At 44.3% G+C, this 19,092-nt stretch overlaps 1 protein-coding gene across 1 annotated transcript in view; it reads left to right on the forward strand.

The window, feature by feature from the left end:
• The window catches only part of PAPPA (pappalysin 1), a 175,419-nt gene that overhangs the window by 43,542 nt on the left and 112,785 nt on the right, over nucleotides 1–19,092 (forward strand). Inside the window, exons 3-5 of the mRNA XM_059486423.1 lie at nucleotides 7,948–8,093; nucleotides 12,545–12,838; nucleotides 17,126–17,318. Coding sequence (XP_059342406.1) covers nucleotides 7,948–8,093; nucleotides 12,545–12,838; nucleotides 17,126–17,318 — 633 coding nt within the window. The remainder of the gene's footprint in view (nucleotides 1–7,947; nucleotides 8,094–12,544; nucleotides 12,839–17,125; nucleotides 17,319–19,092) is intronic.

Raw genomic sequence — 19,092 nt, forward strand, 5'->3', positions numbered from 1 at the left:
GATCAGATATTTATGGTCTGTAGCACTGCAACTCTTTCTAAACTTATGTAAAAGTTATCTAAAGGTGGGGTGTAAGAACTGGGCAGTAAAGCCTGGAAGGATGAAGGATAAAGAGAGAGAAGGAACATATAATGTTATATACATGAAGAGCCATCCCAAGATTTTGCCCAGAGCTCAGACAGAACATGTTAGACATTTGAAAATTTTTGTATCATCTTTTTCCCTGAGCCTCTGCTCTTTCTTATCCTGGCCAGAACCAGCAGCAGAAGTGCCGGGGGAGGGGGGGGGAAAGAAAAAAAAAAAATCTGTTTTCACTGTACTTCTGAATCTGAGCCCAGGTTTGTGAAGGAATTGGCAAGGATTTACAAACCTTTGAGAGAATCCTTGTGGAGATCTAAGGAAACCCGCCTCCCTCCTCTAAAAAAGCAAGTTGCCTTGGCCAGAAATTGGGCAAAAATTGGTCGTTTCAACTGATGTTTCCTTTGAGATTTTGGATTTGAACCTGAAGCTGCAGTTTGAGAATCAAATTTTGCTCTAATTCTAGATTTACACTGGACCAAATACATCACAGTCAGTGCTGGTATTTATGTGCAGCCCAGAGGCTGGCTCAGTGCAGGCTCACATGAACAAACCAAGAGAGGACCCAGCACAAAGTCTGGAGTAGTCAAGGCACCAAATTTATTCCAGCCTGTTGCTGTGGTTCAGCCTGTTAAGTAGATCCTGCATGAACAACCTCCAGGAGTTAAGTGATTGCATGAAATAAAGCTGTACCATTTATTTAAAGTCTTTTCTGAGGTCAGGGAGGGCTGGGCAGGGATGCACCCTTAGTGTTCTAGGATGATAATCCTGATTTTAGAACTTAACAGCAAATGATTTCCTTTATGTATCAGGTGTTTTCCTTTTCCTCTCAGTCCTATGGATTTGTTGTCACAGTAGAAATTTGTGTATTTCTAGTACTGTCCTGCTGGAAAGCTTAGGTTTCAAAGCAAATGGAATGAAATTGATAACCTTACAGTTGTAAAAATTCTCTACTTTCAAACAAGGAAGTGGTCTCAGACTCTGTTGCAGGATAAAGAAAAACCAGGCCCAAAGGATTCCCATATTTTGTACAGCAAGGTTCCTATTTTCTTTCTATAATTTTTTTACATATTTGTTTAATTGGGTGAGTAAAGCCTGAGTCATATCCTAGTGGTAGAATTATTTCAGTTTGGGAAAGGGAAACCTGGGATCAATGAACACCCAAAGTTTTATAGCCACTTTGGCTTTTATTTTGCATTATTTTTTGCTTAGGGGTCAGTGTTAACTGTAAAACCTATCAGTGATGTAAAAACCCCTGGTCCAGGTTTAGCAGGCTCACCTGAATGCATGAACAGTGTCACAGGGTGACACAGAGCTCAGCAGGGGCTACAAACCTTCCCAAGGAGCTGGATTTACATTTGAACAATTATCCTAAGTGGCTTTTCTTGGATCCTTATCGTTATTATGTTTTTTTGCCAAAACATTTCTCCTCTCTTGTAACGGAAGATCAGATGTGGGTCCTGCAGAGGACATTTTGCTACAGCAGATAAACCAGAATTCTTTCAGAGCTGCCAAGCCTGCATGTGCTGACAGTGCTTTGCAATTTATGCTTGTGGACATGACCTAGCAACTGCCTGGGTTGGATGTGGCTGGAATTACAGTTGCACACTTGGATTTCAGTGTGAACACGGGCAATGATCTGGATCTAAACCGGGACCTGAAGCCTCTCACTTGGAGGATTCTGGTTCTGCTCTGTTTCAGGCTCTGTCCCAATCACTGAAAGATTTATACCTTTATCAATAAATTATCATGACTTTTACTACACTTACACCAGTGTCTTAAATTAACACTAAACTCAGTGTAGATGAGGCACGCTTCCTGCTGCGCATGATTTATGGCAATCCGCCTGAAATGAGGAGCAAAATTGAATTTGCCAGCAAAGGCAAATCTTTAACAGCAGGTCAGACACAAATTTTATTGCACGTCCACTGCTAAAGAGAGTTTGTAGATTGTCTTTTTTTATACAGGTTTTTATAGACTGTAACACTTCGGGCTTTTAAAAAAAAATAAAAAAGAAGTTAGAAATATTTGGAGGTCTGAAACCTCTCCTGTGTCTTTGTGTCAGGTTGGAGGTGACAGACAGGACAAACATAGCAGTTACATGGCACTGATAAACTCTCAGCTTGAGGGCTGTGTTCCCTTTTGATGACCTGCCTTTGGGAAAGATGTGGAGAGTGAAGATAAGAGCATCAGAAACAAGCAGAGGTCTTAAAAGCAGTGAGAAAGGCTGAGGAAATAAGATGGTTTTAGCCTAAAAATGAAATGATGTACAGGAGATATAGGCTTTCAAATAAGTAATAGGTTTGATAAAGCAGAAGGGAATCCAACCTCCCTGTCAGTGGTTGAATGGCACAAATACTCCTCTAATAGAGCAAAAAATATTTAGCCTGACCTTTAGATAAAACACCAACTTTCTGACCATAAAGGAATTGAAACAAGGGCTGCAGGTTACTGGGACAGTGACATAGTCCCTGTCATGTGTGGCTTTAAGTGAGCTAAATAAAAATTTGCTTGGTGACACAGGAAGATGCCTTAGCTTGGGGGTGAAGGGCTGGCAGCCGTGGTCTCTGGACATCCTTTCCAGACTCACTTGTCTGTGACCCTACGACAGAGGGCAAAGGCAGCTCTCACACTGGCATCAGCACCGCCTCTCCAAAAGGGCAGTTAGCTGTCTAACCACCCAGCACTGAGAAATCACAAGAGGAAAAGATAAATTATAGCTGTGCACATCTGCCAAATGGCCCCATTTCAAGGTCAGCTTTCAGTGCTGCTGCAGTCGTGGCTCTTGCCACTATCTTCAGGAAGAATATACTTTATCTCAAAATTGTTCTTGCTCTTCATTGCAGATACTGAGAACCTGTAGGTGTGCACTGCACCTTGAAACCTTGGGCACAGCAGTCAGTGTGTGCTCGTGCTGGGTACCTGTGCACACACTGACTGCTGTGGTCATTGCTGCTCCCCTGAACCCTGGGGCCAGGATGGGACCTGGAAGGACACAGGGAACACCACTGGGACCTGTCAGCCACACCATGCTGGGAATCACACCAGGGTCTGTCGCAGGCTGATGGAGAGACTGTTCCAGGGCTGTCCAAAACAAAGCTTTCTCTTTGTCTGAACCATCCACCCTGGTTTGGCCTGGGCTGACACTGCTTAGGAGTCTTGGGAAGTAGAGTGATTCCCTGGGTCCCTGTGATTCCAGCGGATTTACTCTGTCCTGCCATGTGCTGAACCCAGTAGGTAAAGGATAGGACACTGTGTGTCAGTATTGAAAACTGAGATATTTGAGGCTGACTTCCCAATTCCGGAAGTGTTGTTGGTTTTTGGCTGTTGTTGGTTGGATTTTTTTAAGGATGAAATGTAGTTCCTAACAAGCTCACCAGGCAGTTGCAAACCATACTCCACAGTGAACAGATAGCAAAGTTTCTACTCTGTGTTTGGATGGGATCTTACAAATAATCTCCTAAGTACCCTGTTTGTTTTCTTGCTGTAAAGTGACACTTGTCTTTGAAGGAAACAAGACAAAACAAAACAAAACAAAGGCAAATAGAGAATAACTGGGAGCAAACAGTAGGAAATTTCCTAACAATAAGGTCTGGAAGACTCTGTGTTCCTTGCAAAAACAACCAGGAGTGCAGGAGACTGCAGCTCAGCTACATCTGGGAAACTTGGGGAAACCACTCTCTGACCTAGAAGAAAAGGAGGAAGAGCTGCCAACCCTCAACAAAACTGAGCTCAATTCTATTCACCAAAACTAGATTTAATATGATCAAACCTGGTATCAGCTGAGTTTAAGAGCCACTGCCAAATGTGTTTGTGGCTCAGCAGAGGGGTTTGTGGCTGGGTTTGGATGTGGAGCTCGGGTCCAGCAAAGGGAGCTCCTCACAGTGGCTCCCAAGGCAGGTGGGGCTGGTGGCCAAGGGCTTCACCTCATTGCCTGGGGACAGTCACAGCCCAAATGGACAGGAAATGGGTCTGACAGATGAGACAGGCATGGGGATAATGGCTGGGTGACTGATGGGCTGGGCTGGTTGATGGGAGAGACACTGCTGGGTGAGCTAAAACCTCCATTAGGCTGAAACTGGAGCACTGCATGGGATCCATATCCCTGACTGGGGGCTGGGGTTCACTGGATAACAGTGAGCTGCTGCACAGAACAGTTTCAGAGGGCTCTTTGCACTGCAGTAGAGGGAAAAGGAAAACAAAAACTGTGCATTGAACAAATAAGTCGATGAAAAGATCTGGGTGGGAATGTGAGCATTGCCTGATATGATTTGGTGTCCCAAATGGCCTTAAACAGCCCATAGAATTTCTATGTCTAAAACAGATTCCAGCAAAGGAGACCTTTTATGATGCACTAACAGGCTCATTAGGCTTTCTCCAGCAAGGCATGCTCACAGCATCGTATGTTTTTTCCATTACAGGAATTACACGTGTTTTGTTGTGCTTTGAGTTTTGTTTTGTTTTCCACATAGACTTGCCCTGACAGTTCCCCCATTCAGGTTTATATTGGAGGTACCATCTCGAGCCAATGAATTTTATTAAATATGTTGCTGGCACTGACAGAGAGATGCATAAAGGAAATATTCTAATGACAGCTGGGAAGGCTTTGATCCCTTTCCAAGACTGCACTCATGTCTTTGAAATGTGAGTTTGGCAGTGCAGGAAAGGCTGGGCTCTTTGGCTCTCTCTGGCACGAGCCCATGTGACAGACATAATGTCCTCTGTCAGGGGACCCACATAACCTTGAGAAGTGTAAGCAGCGCTCACAGATTGCACTGGGTCAGATAGTCTGGGCTGATAAGGGAGCAGGGGGGAGTCAGCCTAGTCCAAAGCAATAACTGAAAGCTGTTTTGACCTGGTAACTGTTTGGTCTGCTGCCTGCGGCTACGGAGTTGGACATGAACTGCAAAAGTAGTTAATTTATGCCTCCTTGAGTGTAGGAATGTGGCGATGATGGATAGGGATGGGAGGTTATTAGAAACATGGGGAGGAAGGAGAGGAAGGAATTCCAGCTCGTGTTTTTATCTCTTACACACGCACACACTGGTTCCTCACATTCTCCTGTCTGCCTCACGTGTGTGCAGGGTCCAAGCCCTCACTGCCACGCTCACATCTCTGCTCCTGCACACTCACACAGGGACACACACAATTCCCAGGGCTCGGGCATGTTTACGTGCTGGGGGTTGCTGGCTGCTTCCATGAAGGAGTTTGCATTTATTGCCTTCCAAGCATGATCTACTGACACCTACACCCGGGCAGATCCTTTGCTAAAAATCCTCTTGGCATGCTGATCTTCCACCACTGAATGCATTCTGCTCACTCACAGCCTTTCCCTGGCCAGCAGAGAAAAGTGGTCAGAGAAATATCAGAAACTCCAGTCCAAAGGACTTAGTAGGATGGATTTACATGAGGCATAAGTCCAGTCTCAGTGAAGCATTGCCATCACTGGCCAATTAGTTAAATGCTGTCTGTTCTGGATGTTTTTTGCAGCAATAATCCATGTAGCCCTGGATGCTGGAGCACATGGCCTGTATGGAAGAGAAAGAGCAACTGTGGCCATGCACTGAGGAGATAAATGGGGATTGGATTGTGTAAACGATAAGCAAAGAGACAGCTGAGAATAAAGAAATATTAGTTTAGATTATTTGAAGCCATGGGGAAAGAGGCAGGATAAAAATGGTAATCTCAGGAGGGGAGTTGGATTATGGTTACTCCTACAGGGATTTGCATGTGCATAAAGCATCTGCATCCAGAGCCAACAGCACTGTCAGTCCAGGCAGCAGGACCTTCCTTCCCACTGGGATACAAACACATAAACATTGTTCTTATCAGACTAGGGGCTTGTGTTTCTGCCCCTCTCTCTTGAATGAAGCATCACATCACTCCCACATTGTATCTTACACTTTTGCTCCCTGCCAGTGATGCTGCCATGGATGCAGGCACACACTGTCCCCTCCCCATGGTCACACCCCCTGTCACACATTCCCCCAGTGCTCTCACAATGAGAATATTTGGAAGTGCACATCAGTTCTCACATGTAATTTCAAGCTATTGCTCATGGATGTGTCTGTGTAGAAGCCCATGGCTGGAAAAATGTCTTCTAGGGCACAAAGAAGATCCTGGGAGTAGATTGAGCAGAGCCTCAGAGCACTGTCCAGATCCAGCAGGACAAGCTTGAGGAGCTAAGGGGAAGCTCTGTGTACTTTCCATAGATGTGTCTGTGTAGGAGCCCATGCTTGGAAAAGATGCTTTCTAGGGCACAAAGAAGATCCTGGGAGTAGATTGAGCAGAGCCTCAGAGTTGTGCAGATCCAGGCAGGACAAGCTTGAGGAGCTAAGGGGAAGCTCTGTGTACTTTCCATGGATGTGTTGAGAACTCTGGAGAGATGAGAAATGTGTAAAGGGTCACAGTGCTGACCTGTCCTTCAGGACGTCACCCCCATTTGATTGGAAGATAAACGCCGTATGGAACGGAAACATCCCCTTCCACTGGTGTCCCCAAAGAGCACATCTTCCTCCATGAGTCAGCCAGGGCCTGGGGACACCCAGCCATGATCTATTTTGGAGGCAGTGACTTCAGCAAGTGGCAGGGGAAGCTATTGTGGAAATATGAATGTGTTTTCCATTTGGGAGTCCTCCGGGGAAGGACAAAAAGATCTTGGTGCTGAGCCAGCTCCCCCCTTTTTTTCTTCACCCTTCTGGGAGCAAAAGCCTTGCAAAGTATGCAGGGAACCCTTCTCAGAGCTTGTGGGGGTGTGTGGCCTGGGAGAGCTGTGTGAGCCTTGCACACATCCATGCACACTCACAAAGGGGGACTGCAGGAAGCAGGAATCAGCCTGCTCATGGCCATGGTGGTGTCTGTTCCTTACACCCTTTGAACCATGCTTGGCTCAGTGTGATCCCTCTCTCTTGTCAAGGGAAGACACCACAACATGATCCCCTTCTGGCTTTTCTCTTATCACAACACTTCATATCAAAAGCCAGTGTGAGCTGGAAACAGAGAACCAATGGGTTTAATCTTACATTTTGTTTTCTCCAGCTTTACTGTGAGTTGGAGCAGTGCAAGCAGTGTGGCAGCATGGCATGTGCACTGGCAAGTAGCTCCTCTATTCCAGTATTAGAAAATCTACTCCTTTAAAGGAGCAAAAAGTACCTCCAACAGCCGTCAAGCTTAAGGGATTGGCTTAGCTTGCCTGCAAACAGATTGCTCTGTGATTTCCAGGCATCCCAAAAGCTAAGGAGAAATGCTGCTCACCCTGGGAGGACCTGAGGAGCCTCAGGAATTTATGTCATGTTAAGGTACCACTCCTGGGGAGAGCTCATGCAAGGAAACCTCTTGGCACAATTTTTCCTTTTGGGAACAGCAATTCCCAACCAGCTATGGGATGTCAGGGTTAGGCCTCATGGATTTCAGCACCAGTGACTGCCACTGGTGCTAAAGGAGTGGCTCTGTGAGCTGGAGTCAGTTGTGGTGCCAACCTCTTATTGTGAAGGAAAATTAGAGGTAACAACAACAAACAGCTTAGAGGAAATGTGCAAGCTAACTGCTGGTGTAAAAAGATTTACTGACCATAATGCTTGGTTAATTACATTCATAATAAATAGATTCCTATACTTATCTTGAGAATGTGGACAGCTTTATGTATTTACCTTGGATTTTGTGGCCTTAGTTAATCAATGGTCTGAAGTTTTAGATGAGATTCACTACATGAATGCAAAGTAATCAAAGTTTGGGAGTGGGTTATTAAAACATTTCAGGTGATTGATATGCAGGGTATTATAAGACCTTTGCCTGGATTGCAGCACTTCTTCAGTGTTCTGTTGCTTTTGTGTCACCTTTAGGAAAAAAAATGCTTTTCTTTTTCTACAGGGCATACTTGGATGTCAATGAACTTAAGAACATTCTCAAACTGGATGGATCCACACACCTCAACATCTTTTTTGCCAATTCCTCTGAGGAAGAGCTGGCTGGAGTGGCAACTTGGCCCTGGGACAAAGAAGCCTTGATGCATCTAGGTGAGTGATAAAGATGTTTCTCCTTTGCAAAGCATTCTTTTGAGGCACTAAGAAGGAAAGACAAATATGCGTTAAGCTCTGTTCTGATTTCTTATCATTCCTCTAATATATAGTCAGGGGAAAAAAAAGTATTTCACGATTCCCAGATACTGGCTCACAACCAGGAAAATATTAGGTTATAAACCCAAAGCATATTATGGTATTTGTAGATGATGTCAAGCTGAAAGTATTTCACCTTTTCAGTGAAGCTACTTTACAGGGCATTCATTCCATGGGAGCAGTTTGCAGAAGATTGGGGGATAGGTGTGGGGATGAGACAGAAGTGAATCTTTAACCTTAGCCTCTTACATTCTGATCCTTAGTTCATTAGCAAGCATTCAATTAGCTCACAGACTGTAGCTAAAATCTGCTGCTATTTTTCTCTAGCAATGTGCAAAAGAGCAAACAGCTGAGGGATTGTATTTCTAATGTTCACTTGAGTGGAACTGGAAGGAGTTCACTGCCCTGCAGCTTGCCTGGTGTGTTTCATAACCAGGCTGCTGCTGGAACCTGGGGATCCAGACAAAGCTCTGCAGCTCCCAAATGACTCGCTGCCACCTGCAGTGCCACTGGACCTGTGCTCCCTGCAAAACGTCAGAGGAGCCTCAGAAGGTTCAGAAGGCACTGACTGAGCTTCTCCTAACTTCACAAACCTCCCTCGAGCTGCAAACCTGGTCTGGTCATCTCTTCTGAGCTGGAGGTCACATAGGTTTTCCAGATATTTCACCAGCTAGGCTGGGAGTGAAGTCCAGTTTCAGCCAAGTTAAATCTTTGTGACGGACTGTTTCGGCCAGTTTTTATATTACCCAACTCCATGTTGAGCTAAATAAAAAGATATGGTGACCATAAACCTACATGAGGAGAACAAGCAGAGTTTATTACCCTAAAACAAGCTGAGCTGTATGGAATAGCCATCAGTCAGGGGGGTTTTTCCAAGGTCAAAAATACCGCAAAGAAGAGAAGTTACCATGCCTTTATGGTCACCTGTCTCTGCAGCAGAGAGAGGCTCCGTGGTCAGGCCAAGCAGTTGGCACTGGCTGCCCTCCTTCATTTTATGAGATGTTTTATTACAACATCCAGCTCTGCAGCTGCTCTGGAAGGAGTGTGAGCAAACTTCCCTTCCCGAGGAGCAGCACTTACACACTGACACTCCTGCTGAGCTCAGCTGGAGCTGAAACCACTCTGGTTTGCCTGCAGCCTCATCTCTGCAGGCTCCTGCTGGGAGCACCCAAACCAGGAGGTTCTGTAAATGCCCAGTGGCCATTCCCCAAGACACCATCTGTCAAAAACAAAGATTTTAACCCCAGCACCGACAGTGATGGGATTTTATCACTTTGGGATGACAACCAGCGTGGATTGCTGGCGGTGGGTTTGATCCCTGTGTGAGCCATTTGCTGAAGAGTTGGGCTGGGTGATTCCTGTGGGTCCCTTCCCAGCCCAGAAGGTTCGGGGAGTCTGTGAAACATTAGCCCCAGTGTCACTGTGCAAGTGGGATATGGCTGCAACAGAGCTGCTCCTTCCCTAAATGAGGATTTTCACAGCTTCCCTTGGCGTTGCCATGGGAGGGAGCAGAGAACAAGGGGAGAGCTCCAGAGTGCCAAGAGGAACCTTCTGCAACAGGGCTGGGGCTCGCCCAAAGCCCTGATGAGTTCTTCTGTCACTTCGTTAAGCTAATTGTCAGCATCATGCCTGAGAAAAACAATTTAAATTCAGCTCCTACAGAGCATTGACAGAGTTCATTGACCAAAAAAAGATCTCGCAAGGAAAAAAATAGACATTGGACAGCAGATTAAATTTGACTTGCTAGGGGGAAAAAAAAGTAAAAAATAAATAAATAATGCTCATAATTTCCTGTCAAAATAGCCCTCCCAGACCTGTGCTTGGTTTGTAAGAATTCATCTTTAATCTTTTTTACTCTCTTCTATAAATCCAATATGTACTTAATAAAAAATATGAAATATGTCCTGTGGTGCAGATCTAAAGGCTGGGATAGAGATTGTCTGGGTGAGGGAGTTTATCTTTTCTGTAAAACTGCAATTGATTTAGATTCTTGACAGCTATAAAAAATATAAATTTTCAACAAAGGCAAAAATAAAATCTCCCTCTCCAGCTGCCTCAGGGTTTTCCAATGCCAGAACAATTTAACCAGCCTTTACTGGAGGCACATCCTGCTGAGGAATTTCACCAATATCTCTGTCACTGGGAAAAAAAAATAAATCTGGAATTATTTTTGGGATAGAGAACCCCAAAAAATATGTCAGGGTACTCTCTGTGTATAAATGGCTCCACCTGGGTAGAAACCAAGCACCAGAGGAATCAGAGCTTGTATTGTATAGAGAGGGAGAGAAAGGAATCATGGGTTTATTGTTGAGCTGCATGCTGGTAGGTCTGTATATAATTAATTGGGAATGTGGAGAACTGGTGTGAGGAACAGTTCAGTGCTGTGAAAAGGAGGTGCAGATGCCATGTGTGACACAGGAGAGAAGATGCTGCACTGAGGCAGATTTTATTCACTCTTGTAAATACTCGTTATTTACTCTTTGTGTATGTATTTAAATTTTCTGTTCTATTTTGTAGAATAGTTTTTATGTATTTGTACCTGCCCATGGGACTCCTCTCCACCCTGTGCACATTTTCACATGTGCCCCTGCTCAGAGGGAAGATCTTTTTTCTCCTGATATTTTGTGCTTGTGTCCCTTTGGGACATTCAAAGTGCTCCTTCAGCACTGACACAGCTTCAACTGAAGTGCTGCATGTTGTGTTTTGGACATTGCTCTTAGAGGAAAACCTGAGGTAATGGGGGAAAATCAAAGCAGAACCACAGTCAGGGAGGTCTAAGAAAAGGGTTGAGCTCCAAGGAAAGGCTGAAGGAATTACAGTGATTCAGGCTGAAGGGAGAGAGCCTGAAGTGGGGATGATGACAGTCTCATAAAAGCTGATGAAAGGGGAGGAGAATCTTCTGCTCTTCATATCTGTGTGAGGAAGGACTTGAAGTCATGAACTTAAATTGCCAAAAAATCAATTCAGATTAGATGTGAGTTAAATCCTTGCAGCTGCAGGGATGCTGAGTGCTGACATTGATTGCTGGGGCAGTCATGTCATCAGGGGTTGAGAAGAGGCAACAGGCCAGAGCGTGTGAGGGATGGTATAGACATAATTGCTTTGAGAGTGGAATTTAGAGGACTTCTTAAGAACTTCATGGTCTCGTTTTCCTCTAATTTCATGGTTTTTACAACTAAGTCTCCAGGCAGATGAGGATGAAGGGTCTATGGTGCATCAGAACCTGGTGATCTCATCTTCCCTGTGCTACAGGCTCTGATAAAGCTCCTGCTGCCAAAACCTTTTCTCTCCTCATTGTCACTAAATTATTAGAGTACCATGTCCAAGATTTATATTCCCACTATAACTTTTACAAAGCAGTCTCCTCAAATAGGCAGGACACAAAATGGATTTTAAATAAAGGGCTTGGAAAAGTTGATATCAACAAGCTAAATAAGGAAAATATCAAGCATATTTTAAATACAAAGGTACATCTAACTGAGATAAAAATATAGTTCATATGATTATCAATGTACTGTAAATCCTCACTAATTTGCCATTTGCTTCTTTGCACATTCCTTAATTCATGCAACAGAAAACACCATTAGTTTTCTTTGCAAAAACATTTAATAAACACATAGTTCTTTCAGGGTTATCACATTGCAGGATTTCGTATTTTTTTGACACTTTAGACTTAATGCATATTCATTAGTGGACTGTGCAGTTCAGATCAAGCCAGGCTTGTCTGAGTACATGAACAGTGTGTTTCTGACAGTTGCTTCAAAGCTGTCTCCAGGATACCCTGAAATAACTGCTCCAGCCTTGGGTGTGCACAATTTACTTTGCCCAGCTCTTAATTTGCAAGTATTGGTGGAGTCTTCTGCAATTCTCAGGGTATTTCAGAAGTTAATAGGCTTTTCTCACATCTTTACCCTGGGGAATATTATACACAGAGTGTTCCAGGTGTGTTTTGTTTGACTCTTGGTGTCAAATACATTGCTTACACCTTTCTGGGCAGAGTCACACTCTTCAAGCACATGAAATTATCTAAAACAGCATGGTAAGAAGTAATTTCATGCAGGATTTTCCTCTAAGCTAACAAAAACCCTACATTGAGTTTATTCAGTTGAAAGACTGATTGTTGCAGTGTTTTTGGTTTGGTATGTTGAGCTCTGTCGCACAGTTCCTTCTCCTTGGAGCCCCAGATTAAGGGTGAGATGAAACTTCATGGGCAGGAAATGTGTCTGGTTCTGCTGCAGATGATCCAACAAAGGGCCAGAGGAGTTCCCCTCAGCAAGGTGTTCTTTCTCCTTTCTCCTGCTGTCCTGAGGAACACAAGGCCAACCCAGAAGCTGTTCTCTTTGCCCTTGCAGGTGGCATCGTGCTGAATCCCTCCTTCTACGGAATCCCCGGCCACACACACACCATGATCCACGAGATTGGGCATAGCCTGGGGCTCTACCATGTCTTCAGAGGCATCTCTGAGATCCTGTCCTGCAGCGACCCGTGCATGGAGACAGAGCCCTCCTTCGAGACCGGGGACCTGTGCAGTGACACCAACCCTGCTCCCAAGCACAAGCTCTGTGGGGACCCTGGGCCTGGCAATGACACCTGTGGCTTCCACAGTTTCCTGAACACGCCCTTCAGTAACTTCATGAGCTATGCAGGTACTGAGATTTGCTTGGGCTTTTTGGGGAGGGGTCTGTGGGTGAGCAGGAACAAAGAATTGTGGTATTACCCCTTCTCATAGAGACAGGTGATCCCCCAGCCAGGGAATAATGTGCTCTGACTCCATCATTCAGAAGGCTGAACAATTGCTTTATTAAGCTAGACTATATTATACTAATAGATATATTAGTATAATATACTAATATATATTAGTATAATATACTAATATAGTATAGTATACTATAACTATACTAAGGAGATACTCAAGAAAACCCCGTGACTGTCTCAAGACAGCCATGCACAGCTTTGACCCAATTGGCCAATCAATCCAAACAACCATCACCTTTGGTAAACAATCTCCATAGCACATTCCACGTGCCAAACAACAGCAGCAGTAAATAGAGGTAAGAATTGTTTTCTCACTGCCTTCCCCAGAAAAAATCCTGGGAGAGAGAATTATGTCTCTCTCTGTTCAGAGGATGTGGGTACCACAACCCCTGATTTCTCAGTCCATTTCTTTGTGCTGATAAAGGTCTAGATCCTGGCTTGATGAGGGATCAGACCCAATAGATCAGAAATCCCTTCTAGTTCTCCTTTTCTTTTATCCCAGTTTTCCCCAAATTCATAGGGCTTCATGCGAAGACCAGGCAGAAGGTTTGGGGGATGGAAGAAATGAGATAAGCATGAAGAAAACATCTTCTAAAGGCTCTAAGCAAACCTGACACCCTATTTCTCCGAGATCTGGATGCCTGATCTATGAGGTCTTTGAAAAACTCAAATCCAGAGATTGTTTATACTCTCCCAAGGAGATATAGAATGTCATATGAGTATTGATACCATCAAGGCTGTCAGATAACCCTGTGACAAGTGGACAACTAATGAGGCACTGCCCCTGCATCCAGGTGTCTGTTGAAATGCCACATTTAGGTTTGATTTGGAATCACATCCCAAAATGTGAATAGTGGGATTCTGCCTGGCCAAGGGCTACCAGTGTGCTGTGCTGGTTTGTGCTGGGAGTGCAACAACAGAGGCTCCATATCAGTGTGGTAAAACCACCCCTCAAAGCAAAAGCTGATGTGTGTCCAGCTCTGCAGGCACAGCTTTGCTGCCCAGATGTGCATTCTCCTAACAGAGCATATCCCAAAGAGGGCAATTGCTCCAGACCCTGCCCATTGGGTGAGGCTGGAGTGGGGTCCTTGGTGCACCTCTGGAAGCTCAAGGGGAGCTGAAAGCTCCTCTGTTATTTCTCAGAAGGAGCAAGGGATACTTTGACTTGTATTTTCCTTTATTTTGAGCAGCAGGGTCTCTCTGTGGTGACAAGCTATGACAGTGAGCTGACAGAATCAACAACATTTTAAAGGCAACCAATATACTAACAGACACCGAAGGGCACCTTTATACTCCAGGCAAAAACACAGATTTCCCACTCAAAAGGTCACAGGAGTGCTTATTCTGTAATAAAACTGTAGAGAAGCAAAGTGTTTAATGTCATCTGTGGCATGGATTGAAATGATTTATAACCAAAATGCTTTTATGCCCTTTGTGGCGCTAGCTAAAAGCAATGCTGAGTTTTCTCTCTATTTTTCTATTTGTTTAGAGGGTGCTTTCAGGGACAAACACACCGAGTGAGCTCCTCAGTGCTCAGTGCTGTGGTGCCTGTGGTCGGGCAGGGAGCCTGAGCACCAAGTCCAGCCCCATGGTAACGTCCATCAGATAAGACAGGGCCACTCCAGATGACAAAATCCTCCCACCAAGGCTGCTCGTGTGCATGTGGTGAGGGGTGGAACGTGCCTGTTTCAAAACTCTGAGCTCTTATCTTCCAAAGAGAACTTGCCTTGCCAGCTGACTCGGGAGCTGAGGCAGAGGCAGACCACAGAGATACCCATCTGCTCCTGGGAGCTACATGTGTGCTGGTGTTCTGAGCTGAAACCTCTTCTTTTTCCTTGAAAAATTAAGTGAAGTGACATGATAGATATCTCTAGAGCTCAAGCATGAATCTGTTTGCTTTTCTGTTGTTGCCAGTGGAGTAAAATATAGCAGGATATCAAATTGCTGTCAAAATACCTTTGAAACATGTAGGTTGAGGTCATGCAGTTCTAGGAATTGCCTTTCTTTCATTTCTGTTTTGCTGCTCTTGTACTGCTTGATCCTATTGTATTTGTCTGTCCGTTCCTGTCCCATCCATCTGTCCAGCTACCCCCAGCCCTGAGTAAAGCACAGAGTTTAAATGATAATTTTTATTTTTCCTGGAATGGCCAAAAGATTAAGTAGTGTGAGAAATAGGACTTGTAAATTATTTTTACAAGTCCAAATAGCTGTGGTTTTCCCAAATAAAAGATAAGTTAGTCTTTTAGATGACATTTCATGAAATCATTGCAAATTTTTCCTCTGAATTCTGTTGGATCATCCCAGTGAAATATAGAATTTCTCTAATTATTGCTTTATATGAGGATCTTGAACTTTTCTTGATATTGAGTGAAACACCTTTCTCCCTCACCTCTCCTCCCTTCCCCTCCCTCTGGAGACAGGCGGTGTTGGTGTTTGAGATTGAGAATGCAGGTCATCTTTCTCCTATGCCATTGTCCCACTGCTTTGTCCTATATATATTTTATTGTTCTTTTATGATGGCTATTAAGGGCCTTTGTCTCCTTCTGTGCTTCCGTGAAGAATATTTATGGCTTTTACAGCGTGCTCAGGGGTAGACCATCAATAATTATTGAGGAAATCCAGAGATGTCACATTAAGGCAGCTTTTTGCATACCCACAGGGATTTGTAGATATTATCAAGGGGGTGGTGTGTGTATTTCTGCTGTGCATGTTTGATCAGAGGAGTGTCACTGCTCAGTGGGATTGGGAGAGACACAGGACAACACGTGAGCTGGCGTGTCCCTACTGTGGGAGGGCTGGAGTCTGAGCAGGATCCTCACCAGAGCCATCTCCTTTTGCCTGCATCTCTGGGAAGATGTGGCCAGGTTTTAAATTAGCCAGCAAATACCCATTTGTCTTTAGAAGAAATTCATATTTTCTTGTTCCTCTGGAGTACCAGAGGGCACAGACTTGCAAACATCAGAGCACCTCCTAACGCTGTCACAATATTGAACTTACACGAGCAGCCTGGGGTGACCTGCATCTTCCCAGAGAAGTGCAGCACTTGACCTGTGCAGAACTGTCATTGTTGTTTGGATCCCAGCTGGGACCGAGCTCTGCTGGGCTGGGAACTCTGCAGGCACATGTGAAGAAACACTCTGTGTTTTCAAGAGCTTTTCATCTGATGGGAAGAGCACCAGAAAAAATGGTTGAAGTGCTTAGCATCGAGTTCCTCAGCATGGCTTTGCTGGGTGACTTTGCACAATATATTTATCCCCTCTGGGATCTGCACAATAGAGAAACAGCAATTTTCTGCTTCTCTGGGGCATTGTAGTTGTAAAGCTGTATGGTGTTCAGAGGGCACTGGATGTGTTCTTGTTGCCAAATCATGTTTGAGGAAAACAAGATGAAATGAGAAATGGGTATTTATGGGAAGTCATCCAGCATATTATTCCTCTATTTTGAATGAAAAAAGAAATAAGAAATATCAAGAAATGTTTGTGAAAAGTTCAGAAAGGGGTTAGAATCATAGTGGTAAGGGGGAGAATTTTATAGAACTAAAGTTATTTTCTGCACCAAAAACGTATGTTTTTGTTAATGTTTGAAATGATATTTTGAATTGATCTTTCAGAACATTTTTTTTTCCTCATTAGAAAATTTAAGAACTTTAAAAGTTATGTATTTTTAAATTCTGTTGTGTTTTAATCTGAGAGATCTGACAGTCTGTTGCCCGTAGTTTGCATGACTCCCAGTCAGTCCTTTTTCCTTACACTACCATCCTTTACCCTTCCAGAGATATTATCTTAAATGTGAAATTCTTTACCCTTCCAGAGACATTATTTTAGATGTGAAATTATTTTAAACCCAGAGCTCCACTGGTGGCCCAGAAGGCGCTGCACTGAAGTTTTCTGTTTCTTCCCCCTCCGTGTCTCTGCCTCATTTAGAGATGATCTCTGGGTGCTTCAGGTGTATCCCAGGTCAGGGGGAGGGAACGTTTATTGATTTATTTCCTTCCTTTTTAACCATTGTTTCCTTTCACCTGCCTCCACAAGTGATGGCTGCGCTAATTCCTTCACAGACCATTAACTCTGGAGTGCTGTGGGATCCCAGCCCGGCCCTTCCAAGGAGCTGCCATTCACCAGGTTGTAATTCTTCCACTTGCTCCCACGTGGCTGACGAGGCTTCTGTTTGAATTGCAGACGATGACTGCACCGACTCCTTCACGCCCAACCAGGTGGCCAGGATGCACTGCTACCTGGACCTGGTCTACCAGAGCTGGCAGCCCACCAAGAAACCAGCCCCCGTGGCAATTGCCCCCCAGATTGTGGCTCGCGCCTCCACCTCTGTCACCCTCGAGTGGTTTCCTCCCATCGATGGCCACTTCTTTGAAAGGTGATCATGCTCTGCTCTGTACTTTCGTGCTGGAAAAATGGGAAGGGGAGAACCAGGAGTGTAGCTTGGTCGTGTGCTGTGCTCAGCCTGGCTTAAGGCTCCTTCCTAAATTGGTTCATACCTAGGAGGTTATTGATCTGTTGTCTGCTCTTCCTTTCTCAGCCTGTAGCACTCAGTTGAAGGCCATTGATTTGCCATGTAAAGGGCAAATCTTTCTCCATATGTTATGGGAGGAATTTTCAATCTAAGATTCTGGCCCTGTGGTTCCTGCTGTTGTTGCTGCTCACGAATACCTGTGGGCTTCAGCTGTGCCTGCACGTTCCCCTTCCTCCCTTTGCAAGGACAAAGTGGATCTTGCTTTTACAACACAGAGCTCATGGGCAAGGAGGTGGCTGGACTGGGGACAGGGACAAATGCTGCATCCTCCCCTGAGCTGTAGATGTGAGATGGGAATTGAGCAAGGCAGTCAAAGTCCCAGCCCCCTGGATATGATGTGAATATTGTCCTGTAGGTCAGTGAAGGGATGTGTATTCCTGTCTGGCAGGCATGCAGCTATGTGATATCAATAATGGAAAATGGAGGGCTCTGGGCAGGAGTTGCACCTCACTGCACACCACATTCAGAGCAATTCTGCCCCAGTATGACCTGAGTAACTGGGTAGTTCATCTAAATGCTCTTATGCAGCTCTTGGATGAGCTGCAGGAGCTATGGGAGTCCTGGCAGAGAACTTCCCAAATCAGTGACCTTCTCGCATTACCATTAACTCACATCCCCGTTTGCACTTCTTCTCCACCTCGTGCTTTGTTGTTTTATAGAGAGCAAACTTGGAGTGTCCTTCAGGACCGCAGCAGTTCAGAGCACAGGAGGCCAAATTTACAAGCGTATTAGCACCCAAAAAGCTGCCTCAGCACTGCTGCTTTGTGCTGGGAGAGCACCTTGAAACCACTGCCTCCATCAGGGATGAAACTCCTTCCAGCACTGCTAGGACACCGTGGCCATTTCAGTGGCCAGCCTCTGCTTTATCCCACTAGGCAGAGAGCTGTTATTTTCTGCTCAGATGAGATTTTCCACCCTTATTGCAGATTAATATGGGGAGGGAAATCAAATCCTGTTAGGAATTGATAAAGAGAGGTCTTGTGCTCTGAACAGTGTTTTCTTTAATTATGGTTTTGTAACCAAATCCTTTTATTCCCTACCTGCAAAAAGGACTCATATAGTTCTGAAAATTAATTCAGAATTTTTCAGCCCATAATAATTTTTAGGTAAATTAAGTTTCTCCAATTTAATTTAGATTTCAGAAGATGCTTATTGTGCGTTAAATAAATGCCATCTGCCTCTAAAAAACACATTGATGCGGAGTTAATTGTTATGTAACCAAATATGACTTTATTACATATTTCTTATAACTCAATCAATATGTTCTTAATAACCTCTAGTTACTTGCTTCTTAAATAACACACAGTGGATAGCCTGTTAAATCTAAAATTTCATAACAGAGTTATCGTATGTTAAATAAAGAGTGATTTTCCAGGAAAAACACTCCTTTGGGTTTTCAAATCTGTGTGCTCAGTCTTACTGAAGAGATTTAAAGAGACAGCCTCAAATACTTTGAGTCCAATTCCTTGTTAAAATGAGATTCCCACTGCTAACAGATACAGCAATGTTGCCGTGACCATTTAAAAATGTCACTGAAACATATAAGTGATCCTGTCTAAAACATGCCCAAATTTTTGATCTGCTAATCAAAACAAGGATGATAGTGTTATTCTAGTGA

The sequence above is a fragment of the Ammospiza nelsoni genome, chromosome 20 (genome assembly GCF_027579445.1).
Source record: "Ammospiza nelsoni isolate bAmmNel1 chromosome 20, bAmmNel1.pri, whole genome shotgun sequence".
In the NCBI taxonomy this organism is placed as follows: domain Eukaryota; kingdom Metazoa; phylum Chordata; class Aves; order Passeriformes; family Passerellidae; genus Ammospiza; species Ammospiza nelsoni.